Source organism: Centruroides vittatus, unplaced genomic scaffold, assembly GCF_030686945.1.
Source record: "Centruroides vittatus isolate TY-2023 unplaced genomic scaffold, ASM3068694v2 contig_1109, whole genome shotgun sequence".
Classification (NCBI taxonomy): domain Eukaryota; kingdom Metazoa; phylum Arthropoda; class Arachnida; order Scorpiones; family Buthidae; genus Centruroides; species Centruroides vittatus.
The window spans coordinates 231,879-249,805 of NW_027120710.1; the positions used below are offsets into that span (position 1 = coordinate 231,879).

Below are 17,927 nucleotides of genomic sequence, written 5' to 3' on the forward strand. Positions count from 1 at the left end.
CTGCCGAATTATCGAGCCGAAAGCTCGATGCCGCTATTAAAGCAGTCGAGGTAGACAAATCGAGAACAGTAGACGGCAAAAGATGTACCGTAACGCATCTTAAAAACAAACTAGAAATCTTCCGGGCTACGGGTGAAAAAACACGTAACATCCATCTTTTCTTAAATGCATTAAAGATGATTCCACCCACATCAACTGAATCGGAAAGTGCATTCTCGGAAGTGGGACTTTTCTTTAGTAAAATAAGAATCAAATTGAGTATCAACCATCTTTGCTTTTTAAAATTTTGTTGTGAATTTTTGTTTTATTTAAAAAGCAAAAATTACCTTCTAAGTTAGAAGTTTGATCAAAGTTCATTTTTTTCTAAAATTTTCAATTGAATTCAAAGGCATTTTTGTTGTAAGCAGTTTCAAACAAATTTAAACTTATCTCGTCTACTAGTACTTTATCAATTAACAGGATTTATTATATTGGATTTATGGATGCGGCAATTAAGTCTTACAGATCAGAAATAATAATGTTTATTTAAATCACCCGAACACATACTTTAACATTGTTTTTCGGACCTGTTTGTCCCTCGTCGGCAGGCATTTAAGACATTTTCTACAATCGTAAATAAACATAAAATTCCTGACAATAAAATTCTTACAAATTCTGTGTCAATCCTTCCTTTTATATGTCTCCCCCTCTCTTCCATCAATGATTCTTCTCCACAGTTGGTGTACCTCTCTTCCGGTATTGTTATTTATTCTATCCATTTGTTTAATTATATTGATGTGTTCGTATAATTGTCTTTTATAATTATTTTCCTTATTTTCACGGTATTCAAATCAATTTCGCAGCCTTCTGAATTACAGTGTTTAGCCACTGCCAAATTTGAATATTTTCCTCTAATTGCTCGAATATGTTCACTTAATCTTATTTTTCGTTTATCATTTCAAATAAACATTTTAAAAACGAGAAGAAATAATTGTGTTTTATCTTATTAGCCTTTTTTATAATTATATTTTTATTAGTTTGTCTTTTATCAAAAATTATTGTGCAGTCGTCAACGTACCTGTTGTAAAATTCAATGCCTTTGGGCCTATGCATGTTCCCATAGGTATTCCTTCTGTTTGGGTGTAGAATTTTTTATTGAACTGAAAATAATTGTTTTTGATTATAATTAAACATAATTTAATTATCCAATTTGGCACTTTCATTCTTGTTTTAAATATTTTTCTAAATTGTAATATACATAATTTCGGTTAATGTTACCTATGGTTCCAAAATGGCGGCTCGTCTCCGATTCCAGCAAATAGAAGAAAGGAAACAATGGGAATGCACGTTCTAACCTAACCTAACCTATTCTAATAATTTTGTTGGTAATAATAATGGTAATTTATTACAATAGGTTAGGTCAGGTTAGAACGTGCATCCCCAATGTTTCCTTTCTTCTATTTGCTGGAATCGGAGACAAGCCACCATTTTGGAACCATAGGTAACATTAACCGTAATTTCTAACGTCTATTAGAGGTCTATACTTAACGGGAATTTTGTGTTTTTACCCTTATATTAAATTTCGGTGTTCTGTTATCTTCTCTTCTGTTTTATGTTGTTGTATTTTCAAATTTTTTAGTTCCTTGTCCAAAGATTTTATTAGATTGTTAACTGGATCTTTGTTAAGTTGTTTGTAACTTCCTTCTTGGATCAATTCCTTGATGACTTCTATTTTCTTTTCTTTTTTCATAATTATTATTTGTTTGGTTTTATCACCTTGAAGTATTTCCAAATTATTATTATTAATTAAAAATGTTTTAACATTATTTAAATTTCTCTTATAATTTTTAACCTTATTCTGCATTTTTTTGTTTAGTTTTTTATTTTTTGCATACCTGTTCTTATTTGTTCTCTCTCTTCTTCTGGAAACCCATAATAAATGAATGCTGCAATGTCTTCAATTTTCATTATTTCTGGTCTGTTGTAGTCCATTCCTTGGTTTAGAGTCTGGTACTTCCACATCTGTCGTGTTTGATGTTAATTTCCTTTCATAGTCTTCTTTTTCTTTTAAAGTCAGATATCCTATTTTTTTAAACTAATTTATTATATTTATTTATGAAAAACTTACCAGAATTTTCACATTCTGCTTTTTCTTTGTTTCTTTTGTTTTTCCTTTGTAATTTCTTTAGTTTGTATTTTTTATAATTAATATTAGAATTTATTTATTTTTTCTACATCGTGTCGTCGTAAATTTGTGCTGATACTCACAGGTAAGCTTAATGTTGGTAATTTTATGGCTTCCGTATTACATTTTTTTAAATACCATATTTCTGTTTTTAATTTTTCTATTTCCTCTGCTGTATTTCCCGTTCTCTGCATTCTCAAATTCCCCAGAATTTTAGCTATAGATTATTAAAAATTTGTCTAATTAATATGCCTTTGTGTCCTTAACTTAAACTTATCTCGTCTGCTAGTACTTTATCAATTAACTGGACTTATTATACTGGATTTATGGATGCAGCAATTAAGTCCTGTTAATTGATAAAGTACTAGTAGATGAGATAAGTTTAAATTGAGTTAAGGACACAAAGGCATATTAATTAAAGTTTCTAACAAACTTAAATGATTAAATAATTAATTATATCTCGGGAAACGGTTCACTTTTTTCCCAGAATCCCAGGATAAGCAAAAGACCGGAAAATCAGAAACCCGATGTCAATGTCTAGAAACTTCAAACAATGTGACATGTTCAATATTGCGGCTTTCTGCAGTGCCACGTATATGTTTTTATTAGTGATGTAACGAATAGTATATTCGGCTTCGGCCGAATACCAAATATTCGGCCAGGAGTGTTGCCGAATGGCCGAATATTCGGCCAAACTATTCGGCTTGATTAACGCACATACGAAAATTGGCGCGCAAACCGCATTATGGCAAAGATCGCGCACCGTGCTCTCTATTGGCCCGCTGTCACTACGATTTTTTCTTCCATTAGGTCTAAATCATTTAAATTAATTAATTAAATTATAATTATTAAAAAGTTAATATGAGATGGAGCCTAACGTCTACCTCTAGTGCCAAATTGGTTTATAATTTATGTAATAGCCGTAAATAGCCCGCTACGATTCGGCAGTTGTTGGTATTTAGATGTAAGTTATAACTTATAACTTATTTTATTTGCAATCGATCTTTTTAACTCTTTAATTAAACACTAAAATTTTGTTTTTACTACGTATTTGTAGACTGAATAGTACCCTAAGGATATACTTTAGTGGTGACATAATATGGTCTAGTTTCTCCCCAGTTGTGGAAAAGTTCAAATACCGTATTTTACGGACTATAAGACGCTACAGACTATAAGACGCACCTTAATTTTTAAGCAAATTTAAAAAAAAAAATACCTATAAGACAATACGGAGTATAAGACGCACCTGAATTTTGGAGGCAATTTTTCGAAGAAAAAAGTGCGTCTTATAGTCCATAAAATATGGTATATCGTGTAAATATTAAAATATACGCGAATACGAATATAACATAATTAACTAAACAATAACATTAATGCCCGATACATTCTAACCTACACGCCATCAATGCCATAAGATATCGGGCTAGATAAAGGCTATAATATTTATTTAATTATGAAATAATTTAATACTAGAGTTAGATGCTATTTCTTATTAACTTTAATAATTATAGTTTAATGTTCAGCATTAATAAAAGTAACAAAAATGATTAATTTACTGTGTTTTTGTTATTTCTTACTCCTGTTTTTAGGTATTCGGCCATTCGGTTACTACCCGGTATTCGGCCGAATACCGGGTAGTAACCGAATATTCGTTACATCACTAGTTTTTATCAAGGTTTAATGTTTCTAGACTTTTGTGTAGTGTATGTGGTATGACACCAGTAGAAGAGAGGACGAGTACAAAAATACCTTATCCATCCTCCACAGCTGTGGAGTTGAATTGTTGGTTTTTTCAGTGTGTGCATTTTATATATACAGGTATACCTTGCCTTACGTCAGTAATTGGTTCCAGGAGAGGCAATGTAAGTCAAATTTACTTGTGTAGTTACGACGTAAGTCGAAACTACGGTGAAAAATGCCAATAATGAGCACTTAAAGACCGCTAAATAAGACGACAACACAGAAACACAGATGTTTTCGTGTTTCGTTCTCTAGGATTTATGATGATTATATTAACATTTACTGTAAATGTACATATTTTAATATGATTTTATGTGCTTTTAACGCTTTTCTAGTGATATTACGACTTCAATATTTGTGGCGGACGAATGTAAAGTCGAATAAAATGACTTAAACTTGATTTTTATTTTTCCATATACTTTTTTGACAAATGACGTAACTCGAGGTATACCTGTATTATTATTATTATTAGAAACTTCATTATTTAACCTAAAAGTTTGGATAGAAAATGTTTATTTGCCAGACCATACAATGGCAAATTACCCATTAAATTAAATTAAAAATTATACGCTTACTAACATTTAACATTTTATTATGTTCAGAAAAAATTTACATTTATGTACATGATGACCACAATAAAGAGGAACTTTTGGAAAATTTTATTATTAATTAAATTTTAAAAAATCTAAACATGTATATTCTAAAATAAAACTAAAAATTTGATTTATAACCATTTTGTTTTATAGTTTTACAGTTAAAATTTGTTCAGTATTTTGTTTAAAAATTCTCAAACTGGCAAAACTGTATTAACCCTTTCTTATCCTATAAAAAAAATTGCTTGATATATGCATTTTCTATTATAAGATTGGATCTTATCTGATGGCAAACAATGTAAAGAACACTCACCCAGAACAGGTAGACACTCGGAGGTGGGACAAAACTATTAACTAAATGACAGCTGAAGTCATAGTTTTAAAACTGACACAAACATGGGATGATTCGGAACATATTGATGGGAGTTTGTTTTTCTACACGGGAGCTTTTCTATCAGCCCTCTATGTGCATAGATGTGTAGGATGCATGCAGCTTTCAGTGTTGAAAATATCCTCTCCAATGTAACACTATTAAACAAAACAGCAGTTCTGTAAAATGTATTGCTTCTTACTTGTCATTGATTATTTACTGCTTACTAAAACACTGCATTATTTGTTTGAAAAGCTGTAGCAATAAATACAACAATTTTAATCCTTTCTGCAATATAATTATCACTAATCTACTTAAATTTAGAATATTAATGTGGAATTTGCCCTTTGCTAGAACTAACAACTGGAAGAATAATTTCATCAGTGTCAAATCAACTTACTTGCACCATAATTTGTGTTCTGAAGAAATGCTACTGTACATAAAACAGATTTAACCCCTTGAGTTGCATTTTGTAAGGCCATCTTCACTTCATTGGGATAAATGATAATACAATAGAAGTTAATTGGAGTTAGATTATTCCCAGTTAAAAAAACTTTTGTTGTGTAAACATAGTATAATATACATGTATACCATATAATTTTGAAAAATATTTATGGATGAGAAAGGGTTAATATACTTCAATTTAACTAGCAGATTTCATTTGTTGACATTATATTACATCATAAAAATTTGTTAGAATGGATAACATTTTTACATGCTGCAGTTCAAAGTTCACAAATAACTTTATCTTAGGAACATGTTATGGCAATAGCACCATTATTAATCTAGGTAAAATGTCTAACTGAGAATCTTCCGTCGTGCCAGAGGCCAAGATGGCATTTTCGGCCGGGGATGAGGTTTTGGATACAGTCTAATTAGTGAATACTTTAATTACAACAAGAATAAATATTTTTCTACTTCTATTGATTTCCTGAACAGAAATTATGTATAAATATAGAAAAATATGAGTTTCTCCTTTTTTTCATTTCCCAAAATCAATAAAAATTTGAAATATTAAAGAATAATTTTTAAAAGTTACTTTTCAGTGCTAAATAAAAATGCCTTATAAATTTTATTCTATTGATTTTACAAATACACAATTTTGAATTGTGAATGATGATTTGCATATAACCAAATTGAGAGATAATGTCAAGCTTTTTCTAAAAACTATAAAATTGTGCGACAATTCGTTCGTTCATCTCTCCTTTCATCCTGCAAATATTTTTATGGTAAGTTAGGAAATATATTCTAACTAACGTGAAAAATATTCTTATGATAGTTTTTACAAAAAACTGCTCCTCACGTTAAAAATTAATAACTCCAAAGAGTGCTGGCACCATCCTTAAACTGTCAAGTTGAGAAGTCAACATTGTGCAATATTCTTTAGCCACTTTAAGGTCTTGCTGGAATTTCTTTTCTAAAACCTTAATTTAAAAATAAAAATTTTATGTTGCATAAAATTTATCAATATCAGAATTTAATATAATTACTTAGTTATTTTGGTTAATCATTTTATATAACAATAAGATTTAAACTCATTTTAATTTGAACACCAAAGGGAAAACTCCTAATATTTGATATTATTTCACATTTGTTGAGAAAATTAATTGTCTCAAATTATCAGTACAACTTGCTGTGGGTCTGCAATAATTTCAGTATTTTATATTGCTCAACAATATCATATTTTTTTCTTAATTTTCTTTTCCGTTTCTCTAAATCACTTCAATTTTTAACTAATAATACACTTGTATCAATTTTGAAATTAGCCAATGATGCAAGACCTATACAGGAACTATAACATGTTTTACATTAATTTATTAAGAGCATTAAACTGCTTCATTTACGCGTGAAGCATGTTTCAAAGAGAGAACATTTTTTAATGAAAACGTAGTTAGACTAAGTTATAGATATTTGAACACAAACACTGTAAACTTATTTAAAACTAAAACTTTTATATTACATTATTTTATGTAATTTAATAATATAAACGAAAAAATTAACTTATGTTAAAATATTTTATTTACCAAAAAAGTGTAATTTCTGTATAATGAAATTAGCCTATAGCAAATCTTTTTCAGGATTTAGTGACTTCATTATATAGAAGTTAAACTGTATCTGATGTTTGCATGTTGCCCATGTCATCAAGACACATGGCAATTTTATCTCCACAGCCCAGGAATTTACAGAACATTCATAGGCCATGTGCTAACTTTCCCTTGTTAAGCTTTGCATTTTCTAAATTTGAATTAACTGTTCTTTTAATGTTGAAAATATGAATTTCAAGAGGAATAATAATGGGTTCAAATTAGCCATATTTGATTGTGTCATAATTTATTTATTTGCCAAATTAAATACATACCTTACAATCATGTAATTCCCTTTGTAATTTTTCATTTTTCTTCTTACTTTCAACAAGTTTCTTTTTCAAAACAGAAATCTCTTGTAATCTTGCTGCAAAGTAAAACAGTTAAAATGTTCTGGCATTAAAATATTTCATAGAAATAGAAAATTTCATAAGCGATTTCTTTTCCTTACTAATGTTCAACATAAAAAAATCATGAATCGCTTGATTGACATTTGTAGAATTAGTATTCTGTAACCGTGAGTGATTTGGTATATTCCCTGTGGTACCAGTTTTTGATAAATGATGATCCTCGTTCGAAAATAATAATTCATCCTCGGATACCTGACTTTGCTCCATTGCTTCTTTATGAATCTCACCTAGTAAATTAATATAAAATTATTTTACAGCGGTGATTATGTTGAATATGAAATTTTAAATAAATTATACTATTCATTATATTTCTCATACCTGTAACTGCTTGTAAATGTTGTCTGCCATATAAATGCTCTTTTTTATTATGAATAGAACTAAACAGAATATCGCATACTTTACAATACAGTTCGTTCGTATCTTCTTCCTGAAAATTGAAAAAAGGAAAGCTAGCTTATATATAACTTACTCACATTGTAAAATTTATTTTTCTTAACTTACTTCAATGGTATGAATAGTAAAAGAAGGTGAATCATCTGTGGAAGAATTTAAATTTTCATCTGTAGGAGAAATACCATGAAGTATTAATAAAAATTACCAAAAATACTATATAAAGTAATATTTCCTTGATTGGATGAAATGAATTGGTCAATATAACTATCATTTAAAATTTTCAGAAAAATTAAATATTACAATATATAAAAATTAACAAAATGTTGGCATGATCTTGTTTTTCTCTATTAATTTAATAACAAGTTATACACAAATTTTTATGTAATTAAAAAAATGACTTACTAGAAATTGCTTTTAATTTTTTCCACTTTTGATAGGTTTGGTATCCTTCGGATTGTTGATACAACTTCAGTTCTTCTCGATATCGTTTCTTATCTTCTTCGGCTCTTTTTAGATACATCTGAAAGGAACATATCTTACTATGTAAATTATAAGATCTGCATAAGCAATGCCAAGTGAAAAAATTTTTAAATAAACAAAAATCGCTGCTCATTTTTGGGAGCTAGCACATTTTATCAATCAAAATAAATAAAAAAATGTTTGACCAAAATCTTATAATAAAATGTGTTAGCTCCTAAAATTGGTACCAAATTTTCAAATTACCACTCATCTTTATAATGTTCAATGGCTTTCCAATAGTGGGATATGTTAATTCAAACACAGATAAAACACCTACCGTATTTTACGGACTATAAGAGAGACTTTTTTCTTCGAAAAATTGCCTCCAAAATTCAGGTGCATCTTATAGTCCGTAAAATACGATACATCAGAATATCTCAAATTAACACATTTATACTAATGTTTTTATCTCAATAAAAACTTACTCAAAAACCTTTTAAACGTGCAGCCAAATTTATTAACTTCAAATGTTTTCGGTCTTGTTAAAAGACCTTTCTCAAGAAAAAACAATGTAAAATTCGAATACTTAGTACGAATACAAAAACGAAAAAGCTTTAGAACGTTTTTGAATGATATTCCGTTGCAAAATCACTTGCGTCGTCTTAATAAATAGCTAATATTACGATATGCATGTAAAATAGGGAAAAGAGGAATACAGAAAAGAAAGGAAAAATAACAATACGAGTAAAACATTGGGGTCGGAGTGAAAAAATATCAGCCACCGTTACAAAAAAGAGTTCCTGAAATATAACATATAAGAAAGTGAAGGCATATATAAAGTAGAAAGGTTTTTAACCTTTCTACTTTATATATGCCTTCACTTTCTTATCAGTTTCACAGTATCAGTTTCTTCCGCTTACATGGGTTTAAATTAAGCTTGAATGCCAAGCCGCAGAAACTTTAGTGGACTTCCAGAAGTTGATGGAGAGACCTTTATGGTTTGCTTTACAGATCTGCCGTGCCTCTGCGTAGTGGCAGTGCTTAATGTCCCAAACTACTTGTAAAAGCCGTGCTTGGTCCCATTCTGCTTTGACCTCTTGTGGGTTGGCCAACACGTAGGTGGCCAGCGCTGTGCATGGTTGTTCACTATTAACGTTTCTTTGGTATTCTGCTATCCTATCCTTAATAGATCTTCCTGTGGCTCCAATATACATCAATTTATTTTGTCGCCATGTGCAAAGCACGGCTTTTACAAGTAGTTCGGGACATTAAGCACCGCCACTACGCAGAGGCATGGCAGATCTGTAAAGCAAACCATAAAGGTCTCTCCATCAACTTCTGGAAGTCCACTAAAGTTTCTGCGGCTTGGCATTCAAGCTTAATTTAAACCCATGTAAACGGAAGAAACAGATACTGCAGAATATGTTCTTCTTCAAAACAGACAGTGCACAGGCTTTTAACCTTTCTACTTTATATATGCCTTCACTTTCTTATACGTTATACTTCAGGAACCCTTTTTTGTAACGGTGGCTGATATTTTTTCACTCCGATCCCGATGTTTTACTCGTATTGTTATTTTTCCTTTCTTTTATGTATTCCTCTTTTCCCTATTTTACACGCATATCGTAATATTAGCTATTTATTAAGACGACGCAAGTGATTTTGCAACAAAATATCGTTCAAAAACGTTCTAAAGCTTTTTTGTTTTTGTATTCGTACTAAGTATTCGAATTTTACATTGCTTTTTTCTTGAGAAAGGTCTTTTAACAAGACCGAAAACGTTTGAAGTTAATAAATTTGGCTGCACGTTTAAAAGGTTTCTGAGTAAGTTTTTATTGAGTAATATGCAGTCTCGGAAGAATTATGTTTTTATCTGTTTATAACAGACATTTTCAGGTATATATAACGTATATATTCACCAGCCAAGTGTTATATATACCTAAAGATGTCTGTTATAAACGGATAAAAACATTAGTATAAATGTGTTAATTTGACATATGCTGGTGTAGGTGTTTTGTCTGTGTTTAAAATAAATTAAGTTCAATAAATTCATGATTCTATTGATTTCTTCAATTAATCTGTTGAGTACATAAAGGCAGATCTCAAATGCTTATACCTATACTGTATTTAACATCTGCACTAGGATGAAATACCATAAGACAAATAATTATAAAATTAAGTACATGTCAATATAATCCTGTTTAATTAGGTGCAGTATTTAACATTTAAACTTACCAAACTATCAACAGTTTGAACTACATTTGAGAATTCTAAGTTCTATTGACTATATTTTTTCCATTACATTCAAAAAATAAGCCCGATGATGGAAAGTGCATTTGAAGAATTAAAGTTTGCTGATTTAACACGTTAACTGCCATCCGACGCGCCGGCAGTCGTACTAATTAGGGCCGTACAGAGCCATCCGACCGCCCGTCGTCGCTATAACCAATGTAGTTTCACTCAAGGTTAAATTATCCTGGCTTCGTAAGACGTTTTACATCCTAGTGGTGGCCTCTCGCGGACGTCTATGAAGTTTGTTTCTGACTGCCGGCCGTCGTATGGCCTCACGAAGTGGTCCGACGGCCGGCTGTCGTAGTTTTTTTAAATAAAAAGCTATTTTATATCTAATAGTGTTTTTTTAATAGTGAATTGTTGAAAAAATATCGAAAACTAGTTTAATTATTCTCTTTTGTTACATATAAAGTAATTAATATTAAATATTTCATGGTCTTATAGTCTCCGGTTTCAGGCCATACGATGGCCAGTCATCATTGATATATTTTTTTAATCTTCACTCTACCGACTGTTATATAATGACCCTTCTATTTATATCATAATAAAATATTAAATATCAAATTTTCTCATTGTGGCCTGAAAAAATGGAAAATATCATATTACAGGTTAACGTGTTAAAGTAATTGTAAGTGATTTTTGCTTACTGTATTTTATTTTCTGAACAATAGGTGAAAAGTTAATTTTCTTTATCAGACAACTCATGTTTTGTTTTCACTTTTCTCCTTTTAAAATGACAAGTAACCTAATCAATATTTTTATTTTAGTTAGAATTATTGGTTGACAGTTGTACAAAACAACTATATTATTTGCCTTTAGTATTATTTAAAGCAGTGGACCATTGATGGTCCGTAGAGAAATTTGGACATCAATCAACTCAAGATTATGTGAAGTATATTACAAAAGATATGCAAAATGTTTAGTTGCTTACTCACTCAAAAAGGGTTTCTTATTCAAATCTAAAACCAAATACGAAATGAATATTATCAAACAATAATAATGTGAGTGTGATTGTCATCCTTCTTGAAAAAGAGCCAATAAACTTATTTTAAACAAGCAGCAACAAACTTCACACTAATTTTTAATTAAACAAACAATTATTTTGTTTGAAATTATTCAAACTTTGTATGCAAATAAAGTTGTGAATATCCAATACTACCATTAGAGGGTCAGAACCAGTTATTTAAAAAGGGCTAAGGACACAATAGTATGGTGAGAAAATGTAATCTCTGTTTTTAATGTAAAAAAAGCATTGGATCCTCTAATAAAAGGCCAATGTTTGACACCAATTTAACTTTGTGTGAATTTTTATTATCTACACTGTTGGCCATTAAAATTGTAACACCAAGAAGGAAAGCAAATAAAAAAAAAGATATTTATTGTACATTAACAGTATGGCATGAAGACAAAATGATTAAATTTGCAAGCAGTTTGGGGGTTTACGGGGGTGCAAAATTAGTAGAAACAGGTGCCACCCCTGGCAGCTAAAATGGCCCTTATCCGATTAGGCATGTAGTTGAACTGGGCTTGGATGACAGAAACAGGCAACTCATTCCATGCTGCTTCAAGTCTATGCCACACTTCATCAACCGTATTAGCTGGAGAGGGATGGCGGGCCAGTCTCTCAACAACCCATGACCAGATGTTTTCAATTGGTGAGAGATCTGGAGACTGTGCAGGCCAGGGCAACAATTGAATACCCTCTGTATCCAGGAAGGTCAGAACATGACATGCAACATGTGGTCTTGCATTATCTTGTTGGAAGATGGCGTTTCGCAGGCCTCAAAGATAAGGCACAACCACTTGACGTAAGATGCCAGAAATGTACCAATCTCCATTCAAATTACCATCGATCGAACTAGAGATGTGTGTGTCATGTACCCAATGGCTGCCCATACCATCACACCAGGTGCAGGGCCCCTATGCCAATATCGAATGTAAGCAGGCAACGAGCAGTCTCCTCAGAGCCTCCAGACACATATATGGCCATCAAAATGCTGCATGCAGAACCGAGACTTGTCTGAAAAGATGACATTGTGCCACTCCTGTATCCAGCTTTGTCATTGGGCGCACCAGAGCCGCCGTCTCTCTCTATGCTGCATTGTCAAGGGAAGCCGAAGTAATGGCCGCTGTGCTGACAGTCTATGCTGCTGCAAACGTCGTCGCACTGTACGAGCAGATCCTGGACGTGCTGCAAACAAGCCCATTTCCTGACTAATGGTCTGTGATGTGGTTGTACGGTTTTGCACGGCCGACCTCACAATATGTCTGTCCTCTCGGGCGTTAGTCATGGGAGGGCATTGAGATCCTGCATGCCGTTCAGTGTGACCATCAGCAACCCATTGATTCCATATTTGCAAGACAGTGGTTAGATTTCGACCAGTGAGAGTGGCAATATCACAGAACGATAATCCACACTCTTGATAGGCAATGATCCTGCCTCTATCGAATTCCGACACTTGCTGGTAAGCATTTCTTCTTCTTATTCGAGGCATAACACAATATTCTGATGAAACCCCAACGAGTTTTGCAGTGGATTTCTGAATGAGAAATCCACTGCACAACTTTTCTTTTATGCAGTGCTTCAGATGTCGTTTGTCTCTCCTGCATTGTCTAAATGCGCTGAAATACTAATCATTTGCATATCGCAACCTCTTCCTTTCGTACGATTTTGACGTTCATATTATCATTCCTTCCTGGTGTTGCAATTTTAATGGCCAGCAGTGTATTATTTGTCATTTTAATGAAGTTTTTCTTCAAGTCATTTAGCTGTTACTTCTGTGATTGTGTAAAAGGATAAGAAAAGACTTGGAAATAGTCTTAACCTCCAAATTCAAGAACAATTATTTATTGTGACATTGTCACAATGCAAGGCTGTAATTTTTAATTTACTTAATTTAAAATATATGCTCTCCATTTTAAATTAGGAGTGTCTTGTCCCTGTACATCATACTTTTCCTTTAACAATAGAGTCGTGCCAGTCATCTAACTCCTTTTGGGGGAAGTTTTTGAATTGAAATACCACAACTACTGTGCAAACCAGAAGTTTGTATATAGTTAGTTAATTGGGGCCTCCTGCTCCTAAGCTTTCCACATCTGATCTCGAATTTCATCTAACTCTATTCTTGAGATTAAGGTAGGACAGACAACAGTGGGAATTTATAGGTCTACAATTTTTTCAAATTGCGGCCCAACAAGTGAATTTCATATTAATGAAGTAAAATGGAACTTTTACAATCATTATTTTATACATGTTTGTACTGTTTAAAAAAATTCATGATAGTGATCCACGGGGTTCAAAATTGTGAGTTTAGTGGTCCGTCAGGTCAGAAAGGTTGGCGACCACTGCTTTAAAGAACATGAATAAGGTTACACTGGAATGAAATACAATCTCAATTATAATAAATAATGGAAAAGCTTCCTTCTGTTTATCAAACATCTGTTATGAAGCCACAAGTTTGTCTTTAGCCTCAGCCTAGATCTGAGGAATGCATTCAATTCGGCCTGGTGGCTGCAAATTTTACGCAGATTAGGTGCATGCAATTGTCCGGCTAAGTTATTCCATCTTGCTGCTAATTACTTTGAGAACAGAGAAGCAATTATCTCTCTCGGGCATCTTCAATTTACACGTAAGCTACAATGTGGCTGTCCACAGGAGTCTGTTTGTGGCCCGTTCTGGGATATTTTATTCGATAACTTCTTCCATACCAACTTCGGCTACCAATGTTGTGTCTATGCTTATGCAGACAATGCCTTTTTGGTCTTCCCTGCCCCATCAAGATACTACACAGAAAGGGCAGCTACTGACATTCTTAAGAAAGCGTACAACTGGGGTGTGAGAAATAAACTCTGTTTTAATATGACAAAGACTAAGGGAATCGTTTTCTCCTCTCCGGGCACCCCTGATCTTTACAGACATGTGCCATGTATCAGGTTTCGTAATGAGTCCATAAAGGTTGTAAGTCATCTCACTTTCCTTGGGGTTGTGATTGATCATAAACTCTCCGGGAAACAGCATATAAAACACATTACTAGTTGAAATAACTTGACCTTTAATGGTCTTTTAAGGGTTGCCAGGTGCAATTGGGGCCTCCGTGTTGAGGCAACTAATGCCATATATGATTGCCTGTTTTTACCATCTCATAAGCACTACTGCCTCTCAATCTCATAACCATGGGCTTCTGAAGTCTGCACAATGGATTGCCTTATTACGACTTACCAGGTGCTATTACAAGGTGGCTGGGAAGCTCCACATCCTCCAATTTAATAGCAAACATTTCTGTATCTCTAGGGACAGGGGTATTGATATTAATGGAACCACCTTCAATGCCACCATGTTTGAACTAGACAGACCTGTATCTTCACTTCCCACATCCTGCGTTAAGGAAGGGACACTCTCTTCACGTTATCTCTACAGAGATTGAAGCTTTTATAGATGGATCCAAATCAATGGATAGCATGGCAAGTGCCTTTGTGATCTTTCAGGCCAGTGAAGAGGTTTACAATGATTCCTTTGCTCTACACATGGAATGCTCTGTTTTCCAAGCTGAGATCTTCACTGTATTGATGGCAATCAACTGGTGCAACACTAACTTTGTGAACAAACTGATAAATTCACAACACATTCAGTCGCAACGCACATCTTCACAGATAGTGTTTGGACTGTTGCTGCATTGAGGAATAAGGATAACTCACCCTGTTGCAAACGACATTTTCGCTGAAGCTTCTACGTCTTTTAATAAGTATGCCATCAATTAGATCAAAGGACACAGTGGCATTCCGGGTAATGAACAGGCTGACTTTCTGGTGCAAAACATAACACCTAATCCTGATACTCACAATCTCATTCCTAAGTCAAGACTTAAATACCTTATCTGGGACAATGTCTTTGAGACCTGGCAGCTGGATTGGGACGAGATCCTACAACAGCAAATGGATTCAACCCACACATGATTTAGCCCAATTTTTGACAGAACACAGGCACTTTCATGTTTACCTGAAAAGGTTTCACCACTAATTCTGCCTGCTGTCAGCTCTGTGGGGTGCAGGTGCAGGATGGTGTCATACACTATTTATACAACTGTTCTATGCTGGATGACATCAGGCATCAGTGCATGCAGCATGCCAATATGAACAATATAGACTGGCCAGTAAAGCCTGATTTTTTCTTACAAAGTAACAGCAACTTTAACTTGTTAAAGGTATTTGTTTCATTCTACTCTATTAAATGTGAGATCCGTTGACCTGCTCTCTAGTGATCTGATTCACTCTAGCCTTGGTGCCAATGTATACACATGCTTTGCTCTGCTATAACAGCATGTATCTTTGATGTACAACAATGTTACTTTAGTTATAGTTTTATTTTAATTCATTTATTTTATTTTATTTTCCCTTTTGTCTGCCATTATATTATTGTATTCCTTGTATGACTAATAGCATGTATCTACTATGTATTTTTCTGTATTTCTGTCTGACTGTGCTCGGCGGTGTCAGACAATAAAAATTATTTTGACTGACTGACTGTTTATAAGAGGTTTTCAAGAATGAGATAGGCTTGTAAATCAGGATTACTCTGCATATCTTGTTTGACAATTATTTTCAAGTAATCTGTCTGTTCATTTACATATTTACAAAATTCCTTGCATGGAAAGAGTAAAATCCCCTGCATTATGGGAAACCTCATATAAGGATTTTGCTATCAAGATGCTACCAGAGTCCTTTTAGTTTATGGATTCGCTTCTTTGGATCAATTTGTGTCTCAAGTTCCTTAAGCCTCTTTAGGGTGCATGAGTTGTATGTGGGTTTTATTCTGCATCTTTCATGGTCACTTCCACCTGCAGGTCTAATGCATAAGCTGCCAAAGTAATCGTAAAAAATCTGCTTTGCTTTTTACTAATTGTATATTTGAGGCAAAGCATTAGCAAAAATTCTTCTATGTGGCTGACAGAATTGTGTTTGTTCTCAAAATCTGTTTGATCAATTTTGATCAAACTTTGTCAGTTTCCATTAATTGTGATGAGGAATCAAAAATGTAATAAAAAATGGGGGTCCATGACTTTGTTTTTGAGATGTAAGGTCATTTCACAAGCACATGCAATATGCACAAATCGCATAACAAAGTCATGTGATGTTTCACGGTCATTAGCATGCCTTCTATGAGCTTATAGAATCAAGTTTGTTCTCAATTTTGATAAAACTTTACATTTCTGGATTCCTTGTCTCAATTAATTGAAAATAGCAATGTGGGTCCATTTAAATGTAAAAAATCCAGCAATGAGTTACTTAACTTTTACAGCAACATTTAAAACTGCATGTGTTGATGCCATCCATTACAATATTTCATTAGAAAAACTTTTTATATTTTTAACTATTATAAAATGCCAAAAAGCATAATTTTGAAGGTAGGGATGGGTTTTATAAAAAATTGTAAATGCTAATAATGAGTAAAATTGTCATTAAGTTCGACCCTATTTGAGAAACGACACACAATCCCCTTTCTCTTCCCATCCCATCAACCTTTAACCACCAAAATTGAATAGCATAGATTTCTCTAATACACAAACCTTCCTGTAAAATTTGAGAAATTTTCAACAGAAAGCACAGGAGTTTTTAAGCTTCAAAGAAGGTGAACAAAATCATTCATGCCTACCACTCTAGGGACCCAGAACCAAATTTAAACAGTTGAAAATCCCAAGGAATTTTTCAGGAATTGTCTGTTCTGGATATATGGAACCCATTGTGAGCCTAACCAAATCCTTAATGGGTATGATTAAAAGGCCCTCTTAAAGCACAGGAGTCAAAAAAATTGATTAGTAGAAATATAATAATAAGGGTAAAGCTTGTAAATCAGAAAAGTACTAGTCAACTAAAATAATTTTTAATCCAAATACACACCTGACAATCTTTAACAAAAGTGGAACATACACACAATCAACAAATTGAATTTTTATAAATTTAAATGAACAGAATGTTTCAAAATTGTATGTAAATTACATAGATCTTTATGGATACAATAAGGGTCACATTGCATTACAGTTACAACTGTCACTTGAGCTTATATAACATTGCAGAAAACTACAATATTCAGCTCTATAGTACAATGGTGCCTAATACTTCAACGGTTTCCTGAAACAAATTAAATTTGAAGTCTTGATCAATTTTTTCCATTAGACATAATGGAAAGTGAATTAATCTGTTCCAGACCCTAAGCAACATCTATCTACTGGAGGTCAACGTTGTCACACCTTTAGCCACATTTGCTGCTTTTATTGCTTCATTGTTAAGGTGTAAGGAACTGAGTCCGAGTGTTATTTTTATTTTATTATTATTTTTCGTTTTATTATATTTTGTTTGGGGCTTATGTTTAGTTAGGACAAAGGTTCCCCACCACTCTCTTCTTTTTTGGTTACTAATAAGGTAATA

At 32.9% G+C, this 17,927-nt stretch overlaps 1 protein-coding gene across 1 annotated transcript in view; it reads right to left on the reverse strand.

Annotated features, from left to right (window-relative positions):
- Positions 1-4,479: 4,479 nt before the first annotated feature.
- The window catches only part of LOC136976076 (uncharacterized), a 32,291-nt gene continuing 18,843 nt past the window's right edge, over positions 4,480-17,927 (reverse strand). Inside the window, exons 6-12 of the mRNA XM_067271284.1 lie at positions 8,157-8,274; positions 7,863-7,921; positions 7,680-7,788; positions 7,403-7,588; positions 7,227-7,318; positions 6,161-6,291; positions 4,480-6,071 (exon numbers count right to left, since the gene is read on the reverse strand). Of these exons, the coding sequence (XP_067127385.1) occupies positions 6,172-6,291; positions 7,227-7,318; positions 7,403-7,588; positions 7,680-7,788; positions 7,863-7,921; positions 8,157-8,274 (684 nt within the window). The 3' untranslated portion in view covers positions 4,480-6,071; positions 6,161-6,171. The remainder of the gene's footprint in view (positions 6,072-6,160; positions 6,292-7,226; positions 7,319-7,402; positions 7,589-7,679; positions 7,789-7,862; positions 7,922-8,156; positions 8,275-17,927) is intronic.